A 19,007-nucleotide genomic window follows, 5' to 3' on the forward strand; every position below is an offset into this window, starting at 1 on the left:
TATAAAAAAGTTTACTGTAAAATAGTATGCTGTGTCACGCTGGCAGCATCATCATAAATCTCATGTTTACCACGTCTCTTAATTGCATCAAGGCTATATACCATCTAAGTGTGTATAAGTACACTCTACGATCGAGACTATACCATCTACGTTTGTATAAATACACTCTACGATCTTTGCACAACGACGAAATCGCCTAACGACGCATTTCTCAGAACGCATCCCTGTCATTAACGCATGTCTGTACTTGCCCTCAACATCAAGGCCTTATCCTTCTCACCTCCCTTCTGTCCTCTCTCTTTATACTGAAGACCACCTTATTTGAAACAAGCTTTAGCCCTCTTAGTCCATAACACATTTGAAGGGGGGAAAAAAAAAAAATAAAATAAAAAAAGATTTTATATCACGGCTATACGAAAACAACGCGTGTAGACATTCACTTCACACATAATATATCCAAAAACAGAAACATAAATGGACATTTCACACCAACAACTGCCTATTAATAATTTTCCAAGAAATCTGAACCCCCTGCCATAACAGTACATTTCCCAGAAAGGGTGGGCACTTCCCATGATGCACTACAAAGCCAGTTCAAACTCATTGCTTCTGTTTAGTAGTGAGTAAATAATAATCAAAATAGGCGATTTGACAAAACAGGAAAAACAAACAAAGGTTAAGTGTTGCGGTATTGTACATGGTTATTGAAAGAGTAACTGAACTTTTAACCTGAAGCACTGAATATTGGAACAATGCAATCTGTTACCGGTAGCAACATGGCCTAACACTGTGTGTGTGTGTGTGTGTGTGTGTGTGTGTGTGTGTGTGTGTGTCCGTATCCACCCACCAACACAATGCTGGGATCTTGTTATCAATATGGTGAGCATGGCTGTGTGTTTCTAGGAGTGTCTCCAAGTGGTCATACTGGGACACTTCAGTCTGTCACAATAAGCTAAAAGTTTCTCAACATAAGTCAACATAAACTACGTTTTTACCATGTCAGGAAAATGCGACGTCACCTCAACAACGAACTAAGAAGGCAGGTGTGATCCAAACACCCAAGAGCCATACCAAGTCGGGTGGGAGAGGAAGAAAAATTTAGGAAATTATTGACAAATCTCATAAATCGCAGACTTCCATTAAAAATATGGAGGCAGCAGCCAAAGGCGGCCGTATTCTCCAGAGGAAGCCCCGCAGTCGCCAAAAATAAGAGGAGTAGATGCATGAAGAAAAGAGCAATAGAGCTACACAACATGATCAGCATGTGAAACAGGGGTCTTGTGACTAGAACGATTCACACTAAAACTATCTGCCACACCCAGCTGGTCAGGCATTCCTTTGTTTTGCTGCAGCCAATACACTTTAACTGCACAAAAATGGGTAGAAGTGAGATGCTGGGAGTACATTTCTGCTGAAAAATGCAATGAAAAGTATTTATTGGAAGTTACGGAAGCGTAAGCGATGCTCGAAAATGACGCCGCAAACTCATTTTCCAAATCTTTTGTTTATCCAGATTTACATTTATTCATTTAGCTGACACTTTACTCCAAAGCAACTTACAGTTATTTACCCATTAATACAGCTGGGTAATTTTTTTACCCAAGCAATTTAGGGTAGGTATCTTGCTCAAGGGGACTACAGCTGAAGGTGGGGATTGAACCCGTGACCCCTGGATCCAAAGACAGCAGCTCTAACCACTACGCTACCAGCTATCTCACAGATGAAAGAAAATATGAATTTAATAGATGTCACATCATGCAAATGCTGAAGAATATGTATGTTGAGCAAAATCATTTTTCCAGTGGAGCATCAGCATAGCCACTCCCCCCATGCACTCCATTCGATTTAGCCACATGTGCACACGCTGCTCCTACTTCCCGTTTGTGAGAATCCCTCATCGTGACTCTCTGGATTTTCGTCAGATAAGCAGACCATCTGGCCATCAGCGTTGTTAGAGGGTCTTTGCTGAACACAGATGCACAGCTTCGCATAGCCGATCTAAGGCATACAAGGGAACAGGAGCTGCAGGTCACAGGAGTCTTGGAAAGTGGTAAATATTTGCGGTATAAGGCTTAAGCGACAGGATGTGCCAAATACCTCGATAATGACCTATATAGCATACGTGCCCACAATCTCAGTAACCATTTCCTCTCAACAAGCAGAAGCACTTAATCAAATCCTCCAGGCGGTCGGCCCAAAACCAAACAAGGTTGCTCCGGTTACTCGTCTTATCCACACTGAGCTTCTGATAGGAAGTCACAAATCCAACAGGATTACTCCACTTGGGACTTTTCGGCAGCGCCGATTCGATTCCATAAGCGCTGCATGGATGCAAACCTCCAACCTCAAAAGGCAACGGTGAAACTTCTATGTGTGTATGGCTGGGGAGCTGGACGTTGGGCAGGTGGGTAACCATGGGAACAAAGCAGATCCAGCACACATCATCATCATCATTAAACTTAAGATATGTGTTTGTTATGGTGTGGTCACAATTGCGCGTCTCCATGTCGGCAGGGGGCAGCGAAGCCTTTGCTCGATTTTGGAGGGTTGGGGTGCTTGTAACAGAGCCAAGTTCTAAGCTTTCACAGCTTTTCCGCTGCAGTGCCTTCTCCTTTTTTGCAGAATCACAGGTCTTCCTCCACACCACCGTCTTTTCATGCACCCCCCCCAACCTCACACACATGACCCGTTGCCTCAAACAGCAGCACTATTAATGAACAGGCTCTCTACTCTTGAAGGACTTCACAAACCTTATGTCGCAAAGGCTGCCAAATTCATTTTCTGCAATTGATTCAGACCAAAACTTCTGGGTTCATTTTACAGCCAAATTAAGCACCATAATACAGAATGTGCTTAAACCAGTCAGAATTATGAGCTCTAAGCACATGATTGTTATGGGTTCATTTATTTAATCCACCCAAAGTCTGAGCAGGTTAAATACTTGGTTCGGAACAAGAAGAACTTGGGGGGACAAACTAAGAGCATGATGGTGGCTAAGGACATGGGCTTGCATCCTGAAGACTGCGAGCTTCGGTGCCAACAGACAGTCCTGCCTATGCTTCATCGAACAGAACTAATCCCAGATTGCACCAGTTCTGCTGTATAAAAAAAAAGACGAAGCTGTTCTGTATTTAAATCCCACATAATTAAAAAAACAAACTGAAAATGATCTTTGGAGCCTTGAGTGTGGACACAGACTGAGAAGGTCTCTGTGGAGCTTTGGGAGGGTCACAATTCACTCGTTTCGTTGGATGAACATGTGAAAACATGTTACTGCGTCACTGGCAGTCAATAACTCCTTTACGACAGTCTTTACCGTCGTCAGCATCGAGTCTCAACACGAGGGCGAGAGCTCAGCCGAAGGGGCGACTTCATCCTGAACAATCTGAGATCTTCTTTTGAGATTCAGCCCTTGACTGGTTGGTCCTTGGAATGACAGCATACAGTATACAGGCTTCCTAAGCTCAACAGTTACTTATCAAAGTCAGCCTGGGAACAGGGACAGCTGCAATCCCTGGTGATGGAGGTCGCTGAGGAGATTGCCAGGAACAGCATGGACCCCATACCACCTGCCCCATCCCCCTCAGGGGTAAGGACATGAGAACATGTGTCCTCCCTGCACTCAGGCCTCCGGTGACTAGTTCTTCAAAATCAACAGGCCTACTTTATCATGAGGGAACATATGTATAATAAACATTTACATTTATTAATTTAGCTGATGCTTTTCTCCAAAGCAACTTACAATTATTTACCCATTTATACATCTGGGTAATTCAACTGGAGAAATTTAGGGTAAGTACCTTGCTCAAGGGGACTGCAGCTGCAGGTGAGGCTCGAACCTGGGACCTATGGGTCCAAAGGCAACAGCTTTAACCACTACACTTCCAGATGCCCTGTTAACGTACGAAAAAGCAGTCAGAATGAAAGGAAAGGAGCAGCAAGATTAATAAAAAGCAGGTTTATTCATGAAAACAATTTTTAGAGAATTGCGCACAAATTCTGGGTAAATCTATACCATCTCACCCTAGCTATACTTCGTATTAAAGGTTCATATGATGAATAGGATTAGGGTTAGGGTTATCAGCATTCAAAATTGCATGTATGATTATATTAAACTTTCGCTCCGATGACTTTTGCATATGGGTTGTTAAGCTATTTTAGGATTGACTAAACACTGGCTTCCATGTCAAGTACAAATTCAACCATTTCATCGCACTTTGACACAGCCTGCAGCTTGGGGGGTGAACGGTTTCCATTATTTAACTCGTGTCTGAGGAAGTAGACTTGGAAATTTAAAAGCTCAAACCTTTTAAAAGAAAACAAGACAGACATTACTTTTCTCGTTACGACACTGAGGAGCCGTGTCTCAGATTATGACCGTCTTTGTGACGTGCGCCACAGAGCTGTGGAGGACAGACACATGAAGCTGGCCTGGTGGAGCAGGGGCCATGATCTTCCTCTTACACTGCAGACCACAAGGCTGCAGGCGTGGCACTCGATCCGAAAAGGCTGCGCGTTCTCACCTCTCAGGGCTCAAATCCCCAGACTTCCCTCACAAGGCGGTGAGGAAGAGCCAAGTTAACAGCGCCGATTTTCCCTGGAAACACGGAAAACCTTGCCCACAGCTTGTTCCTCACACTCTCTTAGAAGCTAAGTGTAAAATTCACTCTGAGGACTGTCGGCTGAAACAAGGCTGCAATCTTTATGCATTAATTTCTCCTGCCTAGTGGCCATGAAAGCGCTCTCTACAGCAACCTGAACACACAGTTGATACACACACATTTCACTTTAGGTATCAACATCCTCAAAACTTTTATAAAGGTTTATTTTATTTATAAAAATGATTATCATATTATTACTATTATTGTTTACTTGGCACATTTCCGCAAAGTGATTAAAATTATGTGCCCATATATACAACTTGGCAATTTATACTTATCAATTCAAGATAAGCACCTTCAACAACCGCAACAGTGCAGGGGGTGGGATTCAAACCATGATCTTATGAATGCAAGATGAAGACTAACAACTACTTACTGCTCCTATGAGACACACTTTAGAACATCCTACACCACAGGCTTCTTGAGGTCTTCCATTAGCAGAAGACGAAGAAAAGGAAAATGCGATTTAATTATACAATTTAGATGTATATTGCTATGAGGATAGGAGAGCATTTTACGTAACATGAACTTTCAAGAGTGTGATATGGGAATAATTCCCATTCCAAAACTGACACTTGCACCAACCATGCTCGCATTTAGTTTTTAATTATGATCTACTTCAAGACAGTTAAACATGGTTTGCCAAAGAGATAAGAGAGTAAAGAAGCTTCCAACCAGTCAAAAGGCTCTTAAAGGTCGCAACAGAAAGACTAATGCTAGAAAAGAAGGTGTATGTTGATCTTATAAAGTACATTGAAAAAAAACTCACACACACCGCTTGTCTTGAGTGGTGTCACGGTGAACCAGAGCCTAACTCGGCAACACAGGGCACAAGGATGGGGGGGGGGGGGGAGGCCTCACCCAAGATGGGATGCCAGTCCATCGCAAGGCACCCCAAGCAGGGCTTGAACCCCAGACCCAGCAGAGAGCAGGACCTGGCCAAACCCACTGTGCCACCACATACCCCCGCTTTGAAAAAAACCAAAAATCAAAATATAACTGTGTATAATGTATCAGATGTATCAGTACAGGGCATCCCTCAATTTACAAAAAAAAATCAGTTTCTGACAAGAGTGCTGATATCAAAATTTCCCATTACTTTAAATGGAGAAAAATAATGCATTCCCAGCCCACTGAAAAACCCCAAAGAAATTTTCCAAAATATCGAAACACTGTAATATACATATATATCTATCAACCCATAATTTAAGCATAATATAAAACACATTTACACACTAACTGCTCCAAGATGATTCCCACTTTTCTTTTTACTTAGAATGATCTCCACAGGATGAGCAATAAACCAATCAGGGATCCGGTGAGCACGTCACATTTACCGTGAACAACTTTGTTAAACTGCACACTGTTGCCAAAATGTGCATAAATAGCCCAAAAGTTATTAGCTACACTTTCCCTACTAATTTCTCTGCTTTTCTGCAATCATTCAATTAAATAACAAATCCACTATGGCCGAAAGACACTCCTACGGAATGTCATACACTGCCCACTCTTGGTGCAATACTCTGACATTCCTAGCAGATGGGTAGATCTGGATGTAAACATGCCAATTATAGCACATTACTGCACAACTTTTCTTTGACAATTTTAATAAATGTTCTACAGATTTTTTTTTTTTGTTCATGTGGGCAGCACGGTGGCACAGTGAGTAGCGCTGCTGTCTCACGGCAGCTGGGTGGTGCGAGAGGATGTGGGTTCGATCCCTGCTCAGTCTGTGTGGAGTTTGCATCTTCTCCCCGTGTCTGCGTGGGTTTCCTCCCACAGCCCAGACATGCTGTTCAAGTTCACCCCTAGTGTGAGAGTGTGTGTTCCACTGATATATGGATCAGGTACCCATTGTAAGTAGTGTATCTAGCAGTATAAGTCACCTTGGGTAAACAAGGTGTGTGGGCAGATAACACTAGAGTTCATTGGAAGTCACTTTTGAGAAAAGCATCTGCTAAATAAATATATGTTTTGTAAATCAAACACTGGGTATCAAAAGTCAAGAGCTGTTACACCAAAATTTCAGATAGATAGTTTGCAAATCAAGGGATACCTGCATATTCTATATTCATAACATTATAGAAGTTACTGTACATAGAAATCAGACTTCAAAATAATGTAGCATTAAAGGCATTCAACATATTAAAGGCCATCACCATCAGGATGTGTTCTTACCTTTCTTCATGCTGACTGTGCCAAACATCAGTCCAATTTTCTTACAGTGAGGGACAGACTGCAGTTTCTTTTCTCCGAGGACAGTCGAAGGTACTTGATGTGCCTGAGGTTATTTATTTTTTGCATAAGTCAGTGGTGTTGGAGCAGGTTGCAGGGTAAATGGAAATTGCTCAAAATCACAGGCTGCATTTTTGCGACTAGAAACACACCGAGCATTCAACTTGAGAACAACGCGTGCTAAGCAAAACAATGATTGACCTTAACGTTAACGGTTTAACCATGTACATTTTTACATTTATTTTAAGCTGAACATGGAGCCTTGTTTTATTACACAAGAGCAGAATGAAACCCTGCAGTGGTGTTTATACTGCACGCAGTTGCACACATAGCTGTGCTGCCTGGGTCAGCTCTGGGCACAAATGTGTCATTTTCAGGCTTGTTTACTCTCCACTTGCAGCTTTCCACCATCTGATGAGTGACGGTGGCGATCCCGCGCCTTTCTCAGCACTGTCCTCTGACTGTTTGGAGCACACATTCAGCAGACTCCACCAGAGCAAATATCACGCTGTATTATTACAGAGCACTGAACACAATAATTACTGGGCAGTGATGAAGTGAACCATCCATTGCACAATCCCTCTTAAAAGAAGCTACCTGAAGAAGTATATCATACACTCATATTACTGAAAGACTGTTTGACTTTTGAGTTCAATGTAAAATAGATTATTTTGAAAGAGATTTAAAAAAAATGAGTGTTTAGCATAGGGGGAAAAAAAAAAAAAAAAAGACACCGGAAGGTGTCAACAGGTCACAGACGTACATTGCTGCAAACAGCTGCTAGTCTTCTCTGGAAAAGCAGGCCTACCACCCCTTGTTTACAGGCCTACACAAACACAAGGCCATGTTTGCAGATCAAGGCAGCGACCAGTATGTTTTGACTGAGAAACAAAGCCAGGCTCACCACACCCCGACGAGAACAGAGCAAATTCTTCAGCTCAGCCTTGACACCAGGATGCCATCAAGCTTACGGCACAACACTAATGAAAACCATTCTGCATGTCAGAATGCAGTCACTCCAAATGTATTCTTCATTGGGAATTACTGCTACACGTAGTTTATAAACATAAAAGCATGATAAAAACATAAAAAGAGGGTTCCATGTTACAGGTCATTTTCACAAAGGGCCACATTCATCAGAGAGATCCAGAGGAGAGTAGCTAAGGGACACATGTGATAATCCATCCACTTTCATTAACTGCTTGCCCAATGCAGGGTTGCAGTGATGTGGAGCCTATCATAGAGGCACAGTGTGTGAGATGGGTACCAGTCCACTCCAGAGTAATCCCATACAAACTGACACACTTGCCAACAGTAACGGCACTTTAGAGTCATCTATTGATCAGAAACACCTCTTTGGGGTATGGAAGGAATCTAGAGTATCTGAAGGAAACTAACAGGAACATGGGGAGGGTATGCAACCTCTAGGCAGCATGAGTCAGACTCAAACCCAACTCTAACCCTAACCCAGAAGGAGTGAGTGCCGATGGTAAAAGAAACATTTTTTTAAAAAAAAAAAAAAACCTACATGAATCAAAAATAGTGGAATATTAAAAGATACCATTGAGAAGTGTAATATATAGACCACTCAGTTATTTCAACGATTTAATGATGCAGTTTTCACACTGGCCAAAATTTCACAGCTTCACTCAATTCAGCTGAGAATTTTCCCCAATGGAAACTAAATGTGGTGGAACACAGTGTTTCCTCAGTCACCCGTGTAAGAAAAGCAAGGTCTATCCAAGAGCGGGCTCTTCAGGATAAAACACAACCTTTGGCTCCCTCCGCGATCTGACATACTGCCAGGCGTGCAGCCGTATGAAAATAAAGGCGCGGCTGTGCTAAAAGGGGCCAACATGTGACAAGAGGTTCAGGTGGCTGCACTGTCTTCTAGACAAGGCAAATGCCAACCTGCGGTAATCTGCCACAACGGCACGGTTCTCATCACGCTAAACAAGCGGGGGGGCGACGTGGCACATCTGCTCCATTTTTACTGTCCTCTCACCACTACTCCGTCACACCAAAGTCAGCAAGACAGACAGTTAATTGAAAGTGGTCCCGAAAGGTAATGAGTTATGACAGTTACTAACTGCAAATAACCCTCAAGGCAAATCCAAGCACAGCCCAGTGGTCCAATAGCTACAGTTCACAGTCAAGGATGGATTGAACCCCTATGTAGCTGAAGCTACATTACCATTAGAAAAGCTACATGAAAGGACTTAAAGTTTCAATCTAATTCTTATTTACTTAAAGTGTTCTTTTTTTCTGCAGTTGTTCTGAGGGCTGCTACACAAAATTTTGTTGTACTAATAGGTTATAAGCACACAATTATTGTTCAAAACTACACTGAGTGCATAGTTGTAAAATCTGCAGATTAACACAGTGACATGACATGCAAAAATAATTTAATAAACAAAGCTTTGGAATATGCACATTCAAAATTCATCTGGGATATTAACAGGTCTCATTTCTCATGTTCATCTATATCCATGTAAAAAAAAAAAAAATGAATATGCACTGAAATACAAACCACTGCTCAATAAAATCCTCTCTGTCATTATGCCCCCATTTCACTGATTGTGGGGTTGCATCATTTAATATGATGAAAAAGGTTATTTATATTGAAAATTCAGCTCCCACAATGAGATAATGAAGCATGCCAGAGACGGAATAAAAATCAAAACTAATGGAGCTGAATATTTATGTCATAAAATCAAATAAAAATGTTTTATGTCTAGATTACACAGCCTAGCACAGGACTGAAAAAGGGGGCAAGAAAGCAGGAAAAAAGTAAAAAATGAAAAACAAGCCACTGGTAATTAACTGACTAACCAACCAACCAACCTGGCTGGTACATCCTTGGCCCTAAGTGTCTTCACAGGGAGACGGAGAAAATGCACGGATTACACCGTGTAATACAAAACAGACACACACAGCTGAAACACATCATTAAGGCAGCTTATTTTCCTTTGACTTTCGCATGACAGCAATTATTGTCATGCAGCTTTTGAACTCTTGACGCTGTCATGAAGCCCTCACACATTCATAATCGGGTATCAACTCCGAGTACAGGAAAACGAGCTTGAGCCGGTTCATCGTTTTGTCACAACGAAACACTCCACACGACGAAAAACCAAACTGAATAGAAAGACTAGAAAGTGCGCCGCCCAAAGCTGCGCAGTGGATCATCATGTAAACGGAGAGAAATACCACAAAAACCATGTTTCTCTGTGCCCGAGTAGGTGACATAGAAGCTGAAATGCTGCGCTAATTTCACTTTTTGACTTGGATGTCTCTTTATCTCTAAACCTAAAACCTCATTTGAGACATGCAGAAAAATAAGCCTGAAAGATGCCATAATTGGGTTTCACCTCCAAAAGGTCAGTTTTGAGCCAAGTGTCCTCCTGCTCGAACCCATCCGAGACACAGAGCAAACTGTGCGTTGGGAGCTAATGAGGAGCTTGCACCCAGCTCCGTGACTGAAGACCACAGGAGGTCTTTAAGGTCAGCTGGGAGGAGACGTTCATCCGTGATGTGAAAAGAATGGAATGTCTCTCCAGTGGGTTGGGGGAGGGGAGCTGCTGCGGTTTTGCTGATGACAAGTAAACCCATGGAGACGTTGTGATAACTTTGCCTCCACTCTCTGTCCCTCCAAATTTAGAAGTCACTGAGACGGGAAATAATTTAGACCCCTAGCTCAGAGAAACTGCTGCAAACTGTGGTTTTGCGGGTGAACACAGGTGTGTTTGGGGACATTCATTAATTAGCTCTTCAGATGAGCTCGAGCAGAATATTACACCTGCATTAATTGAAGAGGGACGAAATTACCAGGCAGGCAATGAATCAATAATGAGAATGAAAGGATAAAACAGACAGCTTCATTATTAAGAATTCAATCTGAGAGATGATCACAGCTTCGTAACTGTCAGCAGGTGCCAGAGGACAAACTGCCCAAAAAAAAAAAAAAAAAATTAATATAAAAAAAAAAAAACCCTAAAAATGGTAGTTTCTGACTCAAAGCAAAATTGTGTGTTCAGTATTAACCTAAATTCAGATTAATATAAAACTAATCTGAAATTTAGTTTTATTCTCTGCTCTTTTGTCTTCTGCGTTTTTGGAATTCAAAGACCTCCAACACACAAATCAACCCGAAATGAAACCGTAAAAAAAAAAAAAAGAAGAAAAAAAAAAAAGAGAAAGCCTTAAGAAATGTGTTTTTCATGTTTCTGCAGTTTTTGCAGAACTCTTATGCTTCAGAAACCAAAACTGAAAAGAAATACATGGCAGACTTGGTAACATCCATTAATTGACATCCCAACCCAACCACTTTCAGCACCACGGAGAGCAACAGGCTTGAAAAACCTGTAACACGATTAGCTAAAAGTGGCAGCTTGTGGAATCCAAAGCCCCCAGCGATTACGTAACGCTCTAAATCCAAGAGTATTATGAAAGCAGCCCAGAGGAACCCCTACTACAGGGGTATCAACCCACCACCCGCTTACACGGACCTCCATTGTTCTTCAATGTACATAACTTTTCCCAGATGGAATGGGGAGCACTTAAAGACAAAGCTCTACAGTTTTTAATGAGTTTCATAAATACATCTCAGAATCACTACGAGATGAAAAATCAATTACATAACTTTGTTCATTTTCACCTTTAAGCTGTTAAACTTATCACTGTATTAGAACAAATCATTTTTATAATAAAACCGATAATTAGCCCGAATGAACATACACAGAAATTCATACTTGTGCAAAGTTTCTTCATACCTGTCTTATGTAAATGGAAATAAAAATATAAATATTGTTAAAAATATGAACAGTGAAAGCTATATGCTCCATAATATCTATCCCCCGTTTGGGGCTTGATAATGCAAACATCTTTGAAACATTAATGCTGATTTCATAAGTATACATTTTTCATAAATATGAGTACATTTGCCATTCCCAATTACATTTCCCTCATAGAATAGCAGACACATTCAAAAATTCACGCAATTATAACTGCAGCAGCCAAAACCACAGATTAAAAAAAAAAAAAAAAAAAAACCCACAAAAATGTTACTAAAAATAATCACTAAAAACACAACTTGAGTACAATCATTTAAAATGAAATGCTTTTATGTAGAGTTGATGACACAGTGTTAGAGAACCAACTGTGAAAGACTCAAGTCCTGCTGAAGAGCACTCGGAACATCATGACTAAGCACAACGATGACTGAATCCTCCACAGAAGGTCATTGTGATGTAACAAGTGGCTCATGTGTTATTTGGAGAAGAACAAAATGGTGTAGGAGCCCACTCCGGTTGGGAAAGAACATTGCAGGCCTTCCATTAGAACTCCGAAACCATCTTTCACATCCACACATCTTCCTCTCTTGCACCATGTAGAAAGCTCCCCACCCCCAGGCTTGCAGTCATACCAGAGGGTTGGATGGTCAACAAACAAACCCCGACTAAGATTCCTGGGAAAGAACTACTGCAAACACTGCCAAACGTCTGGTGTGGAGAAACATTTTGGTTCGACAGTGAATAGCAGGGAGGGTCAACAGCTACTGACACTTTTACTTCATAAAATCTTACTTTTAATGTATTGGCCACTATTTACTTGAAAATTCTTATTTGTTTGATTACTACCAGATGCTACAGTTACTGCTGATGAGTTTCCCAGCTATTGATTTCCCTGAAAGTATACCAACGTTTCAGACAACAGGAAGCCTCACAAATTATGTAACTCCCAATACTCATCAATAATGTTGACAACGTGATTCGCAGAAGTCGTCTGTCAGTCACCTATGAGTGCTTTGATGAGTGAATTTGACAAACGCAGAGTCTTATGTAACATGAAGAGTTTGCGTCTTAGGGGCTGACCATGACACATGCGAAGTATGTAATCATTTCCACTAAGAACTTCACTAGTGTGATGTGGGTAAATAACGTACACAAGAAATCAACGGAAAACTTAATTGCTGGTGTCGATGCCATGGTGACAGCAACATAAGACAAAGGGAAGGGTAAAACAAATATGTCCTATGTTCCTATAATCATATGCAGTGAGCTGTAATAAGTAAAATACTTATAAACTTATACTTATATTTTATACTCATAAAATATAAATGTTACACTGTAGCCAGGAAAAAGGAAACATTTATCTTATTAATTTCTGTAAAGAAAGTACAAACTGGCTTGTTATTCTGCCAAAACTGCTTGAGGGGTCTGGCATCGCACCGGGTCGCTGGCTTCTGTTTCACCTTAGCTTAGCTCTTAGCCAATCGCCAACAAGAGCTGGATCACAATGCCAAAAAGAAATCAAGGCAGTTTTACAAAAAGTGTTTTGCACCTGATTTTCTCGTGTATGGCTCAAAGGACCAAAATTCATGTGTTTCTGACTGTGGGTTATAAAGTTGTAACACACAAATAAGACACTACCTTGTACATTTTGCATTTGGCCTGTTCCATAATGTAGAGCAGGTGCCTCACTTCTCCTGGGCTGTGGGTTTGAATCTGGCTCAGTCTGTCTGGACCGTCCACGTTCGCCACATTATGTCAGTTCTCTCTCCATACGCTCTGGTTTCCTCCCGCAATCAAAAAAAATTTCATGTGAAATTTCACGTGAACCGGTGACTCCAAATCGCCCTTCAGAGTGTGTGCATGTGTGCGAGAGAGACATCTCTCTCTGATGGAACGCGGTCCTTGCCAGTGTACCCTGCCTTGCGCCCTGTACTTCTAGAATAGGACCATCGACATCGAGCATCGATTCTAGAATAGAACCATCTTGACCTTGCAAAGGACAAGTGGTTATTGACAGTGTAAAAGAAAAAAAAAAAACAAACTTATTCTGTTTCTTATTAAAAGGAGTAAAAAGTGTCTTTTCTGAGACTTGGACCAACAACCTGTTGGTTCCAGAACCACTTCACTCAGTATTAAGCTACCTGCTGACCTAAACAGTTTTTAATCTATTTTTACATGAATGTCCTGGAAGACTGAAGAGAATTCCTACGGTGCAGAAACAGAGGTGCAGCATTCAGAAATAAACGAGAGCTAAAAACATCTTCTGACCACAAAACATGGTATAGTAAACTACCACTTATGGCAAAAATGGAGTCGTGTTTGTTATTTTTTCTGGTTTATTTCGCTACCTGGACACCTCTATGGTTTGGTGAATGTTTTTTAAACACACTCAGTAGATCATTTAAGAGTTTCTACTGTTCCCACTGAGAACGATAAAAGATTTCAGCAGGGAGATCAACTTCTGCTGCCAATACATAACTTTGGTTAAAACAAAAAGAAACTCATTTCAAACTTTCACACAAACAAAACAAAAGGGTTCAGAAATACACAAGTGCTCTGCTGCTGGACAGACTTAACGCTGTGAAACACCTCCCAGTACCATAACAGTGTACAAAGTATGACTCATTGTCTTCTAAAAGAGCAATTCAAACAAAATAAGGACGCTCACTACATCAAGTGTTCTCCTCAACCAGGTCTATTCTCTTCAGAATCCCTAAACACACTTCCTGACTTGGTCTCGACAAAAATATTTATACAAAACTGGGAAAAAAAAAAAAAAAAAAAAAAAGGTGTTTTTCCTCTACTCTGCTAGACACGGCATCTAAGTTTGTTCCAAGAAAGATCTAGAAACAGCTCTCACATCATTCTATATTAAGCTCAATCCCAGCCATGAAAATCTGCCAAGAAAATGCAGTGTTCAGCTAGAAAGACTCCACATAACAACATCCGATGAGTCCATGAAGAAGAACACTGTGGTTCCCAACCTTGGACTAACACGGCCCTGCTAGGTTTGTCACTTGAATTTATACCATCAACACACTATCTCATGCACTAAGAATGCAAAGATTCTCACTCAGGAGTTTCATGGATGGCCAGGAAAACAAAGAGATGGATTTTGGATCAAATCAGGAGAAAATTCGCACTGGAAGCATTGGAAGAGTGACAAATGAAGAGTTTGAGGTTACCGTACTTTGGACACATCATGCAGAGACAAAATTCCCTCAAAGGGCTGTAATTCTTGACAAAGTTGAAGTTCAACAAGAGCAGGTTGACCAGGCACCACATGGTTGACATGGTTGCTTTCAACCTTAAGGACTCAACTGGAGGATATAAGGTTTTGGAGGTATTTATGTGGTAGGTAAGAGCTGGCACTGACTCAGTGGTACAAGTTTCACGCACTCTCAAAACCCAATTCCTTGACAAGTACTTCAAAACTCGATCTTCATAACAGCCTGATGCTCTGACTTCAATGAACAGTGCACACACCTCACAACTGTATTACTCACTTGTAACTTGCACTCTGAGATCATCTTATGGGGAAACGATTTTTCAGATGTTGTAAGAGCATTAAGGAGCTGCTTCAAAAACTGTAATAAAAAGGCAATAGATGCAGTCTTGCAAATAAATACCTGCACACAACTTGCACTTATTCTAAGATCTGACACTAAATTACAGCAAGAAAATTAAGAAATTAAAAGGAGGAGCTGTGCACAATACAATAAAGATGCACTTTGACCTGCAAATATGTAACTTCCACTTTTTACTCAACTCCAGTGTGATTATGGTCTATATGCAAACACCAGGCATAATCACCCCTCATCAAGTAGTGCGAGCACCTTAACTAAGTAACTTTGAAGAAAAGCATCAGCAAAATGAAAAAGTGTGAATGTAAATAAAATGTTTTGAATATACAACCACAGACAACTAGTGATCGCCTCTCATCATCGATCAGTACGGTTGGTAACTTATATCTGTCTTATTGCTGCATGATTACTGCTTCAAACTGCACCGTTTACGTACAAATGCTAATGCGAGGGACACCTTAGACCAGAGGTTACCTTCACCCTTCTGCTACCTGAATACATTTACATTTGAATACAGTCAAATATGAGAATCAGCCCATCTTGCCCATCGGGAAGCTCTTGGGAGGCCTTAGTTTGGGTGGCTCTTCGCCTGCCTCGCGCCCTCGGCCCAGGCCATGTCAATCATTGCAACGTCACTATCAGAGCCACGCCTCTATCGCGATAAGTGATACGATATGTGGCGAGTTTGATGGGACCGCAGCGCTGTCAAGGGTCGGGGATTCGTTATGTCCCAGGCTGAGGTGAAAACACACATTTGCTGTGGCAGACGATGTAATATCTGAGAATACGGTCAAAACCCGCACCTTTATCACGACAGATGATATATAATATTCAAGAATAATGTGGGGGAAAAAAAAAAAACACAGCAACTGTGTGTGTGCGACAGACGATGAAATATCCGCAAAAAAGATTAAAACCCACTCCTCTGTCACGACAGATATACTCTCAAAACAAAAATATATCGCGACAGGGGATATAATATAATTAGAAATATCCAAAATAAGATGAAAACACCTCTTCTGTGACACACGATGTTAATATCCAAGAATAGGTCAAACTCCACACCTCTGTCACGACAGACGATATGATATTAAAGAACAATAAAAAACAAGAAACCCTTATCGCGACAAGGCGATATCATATCCAAAATAAGGTCAAAAACACACTTCTATCATGAAAGACGATAAGAAATACGGTGAAACGGATCTCTGTTAGTTACGACGGGCGACACCAGAAAAAAAAGGATATCGGGTGGAAAAACAACCCAACAACGGCGCCTATCGCAACAGGCGACACGGATCTGCGCGAGGACGAGTCGAGGTGAAAAACGAGCTGCATGGCATGGCGCGAGGCGACAGCACAGAGCCACAGGTCAGGTCAGAAGCCGGGCGGGATAGGTGACATGTAGCCGATGCTGCTCCTGACAGCGAGTCCCAGTGCACTGTGCAGTGGTGCGGCACACACTCGTCGACTCGACCCGCCAGCAGCGAACCGAAGAACAAGAAGCGGGGCCGGAGTACCGGCCACCGACTGTGTCCAGACCAGCCAGGCAGCCTCGGGCGGGAGCGGCTCGCGCCCGCGCGCTCCCACAGCTCGCCTCGTCGCCTCCGCAGGGCTCCACACTCACTCTGCTGCACCGAGCCACTTTATTACTTTGCAAACGACTTCCTTTCACACGGGACAAACGTTAGAATAGAAAAACTAGCGAACAAAGCGTGCGGCGCCGTTGCGGAGCAACGCGGCTATGAGCGGGCGGTGCGCCGCGGTACCTCGTAGAGCTCCTCCGAGGCCATCCTGCGGGCTCTTCCGCCGACCTCTGATGCGCCTCCACTCACTTTTTCGTCCAGTTGTTGCTGTATCTATGGCCTTTCCTTTCCCCCCCTCCAGTCAAGCCAGCTGGCTCCGCTCGCTTCCCCGCTCCTCCCCCGTCTCCTCCTCCTCCTCCCGTAGCCGTCAAGCCGTACCCGTAGCCGTACCGCCCCGGTGACGCGCTCCGTGGTGCTCGCGGTCCGTTTCGCCGCTCGGTTACTCTAAAACACAACTGTGGTCGTGCGCAGTCGCAGCTGCGCGCTGGACGCGGTGTCGCGCGACTCGGACTCCTCAGCCCAGGCAGTGCTAATCGAGCCCCGAGCCCCGATAGGACGAGGAGGAGAGGGCTACATGGGGAGGGGAGGGAAGGGGGTCGGTGGTCCATCCGTACTGCCGCTTCGGGGGACTTGGTTCGCCGTGTCGTGTCCCGCGTCACACACTTTTATTTTACAGATGTCGACGTTGACTGCAGCCTTTGAAAGCATCGTCCTGCCTGTTCGCGTCGCGTTTGGGAGTCACGTGATCAGCACGTGCTCGCAGTCGCGGGGATGCGAGCGGCAATTGCGGAGAGAACAACTTCATTCGAAATTGCGGTTGTGCCTTTAAGAAACTGTTTAAAAGCCAAAGTTTGCGCGTGTATATTCTATCTCACTGATCTCTGCGTGACTTTGTTTATGTGTTACACGTTTTCCGGAACATCTCATGTGAAACGTGTTTACTTGGCGCTTCTTCCAGCGGTTTACAGTTTTAAGCTATTTAATGGTTTATAATAATTATACAGCTGGGTAATTTTACTGTTAGGGTAAGTACCTTGCTTAAGGGTATGACATCTAGAGAAGGGGGGGGATTCGAACCTGTGACCTATCGGTCCAAAGACAACAATTCTAGCCGCTGCTACCAGTTGACTTTCTTTAGTATTATTATTATTATTATTATTATTATTGGTGTTGTTAATTGCTGACACTTTTCTCTGCTATGTCTTAGAATGATACATTTACGTACAGTTATTTGCTCATTGTTCTGTATTTTTGCTATTTGAAAGCTCACCAGCAGTAAATCAAAACTGATTTTAAGTTGATAGATGTGGTTTAATTTTACTTTAAAATTGAAAAATTCAAATTTAATTTGATGGACGTGTTTTAATTAAAATTACCAAGGTGTATAAATGGGTAAACAGTTGTAGTTTGATTGTGCACAGAGAAAGCAGCATTATGTTTGGTCATTCAGTTTGGTTTCCAGACTCAACATTTATTTTGCTCTTACGGCAATGACTGAAAATGATTAATTATGAGGTATGGTGTTACCGCCCCTCAGAGTGAATTCATTAACAGCCCAGTTGTCTCCAGTGCACCTCAGAATGCAGTTCTAATGTGACAGGAGAACACGTGTGTAGATGCACTGTTGTGTGTCGGTATAGTGCTGTGTGTTGCATGGTAGGAACAAGGTCAACCAGGGAAAAGGTCAGTCTCCGTCAACAGAACAAAACATACGTAATGCTTTTTGGCAAGGTGGACACTGCGTGAGACCTGTGAGATCCTTTGACTCCTGCCGTGTAAAATTTCACTAACTTTTTACTGCAGGATTCCCTGGGAGTTGAGATAAACAGTTTGGTATACTGTAGGTCATCTGTGGGAACAGGGTGATGAGTAGTATTCCAGGTAAACAGATACTGTTGCTGGTTTTGCTATTATCCCTAGTTATGTCCTACAAAACCATTAACAGACCTTCTCCACGATACCTACAAGATCTGATCACTTGCTACACCCCAACCAGACTGCTTTGCTCTTCCACCTCTACGTGCTTGGTGGTCCTACACGCAAGAGGTCCAAAATCAAAAGCATAAAGGTTTTCAGTTCTGGGTCCGTTGTGATGGAATGACCTCCCCCTCTCACTCAGAACTGCTGAAGCCCTTTCAGCATTTAAGA

At 42.3% G+C, this 19,007-nt stretch overlaps 1 protein-coding gene across 2 annotated transcripts in view; it reads right to left on the bottom strand.

The window, feature by feature from the left end:
- Nucleotides 1-17,375, bottom strand: part of LOC108928027 (chromodomain Y-like protein) — a 28,606-nt gene extending 11,231 nt beyond the window's left edge. For both annotated transcript variants that reach the window (XM_018741772.2, XM_018741770.2), the window contains exon 1: nucleotides 17,043-17,375. In XM_018741772.2, the coding sequence (XP_018597288.1) occupies nucleotides 17,043-17,066 (24 nt within the window). In that variant the 5' untranslated portion in view covers nucleotides 17,067-17,375. The remainder of the gene's footprint in view (nucleotides 1-17,042) is intronic.
- Nucleotides 17,376-19,007: the final 1,632 nt, after the last annotated feature.

The sequence above is a fragment of the Scleropages formosus genome, chromosome 7 (genome assembly GCF_900964775.1).
Source record: "Scleropages formosus chromosome 7, fSclFor1.1, whole genome shotgun sequence".
Taxonomy (NCBI): domain Eukaryota; kingdom Metazoa; phylum Chordata; class Actinopteri; order Osteoglossiformes; family Osteoglossidae; genus Scleropages; species Scleropages formosus.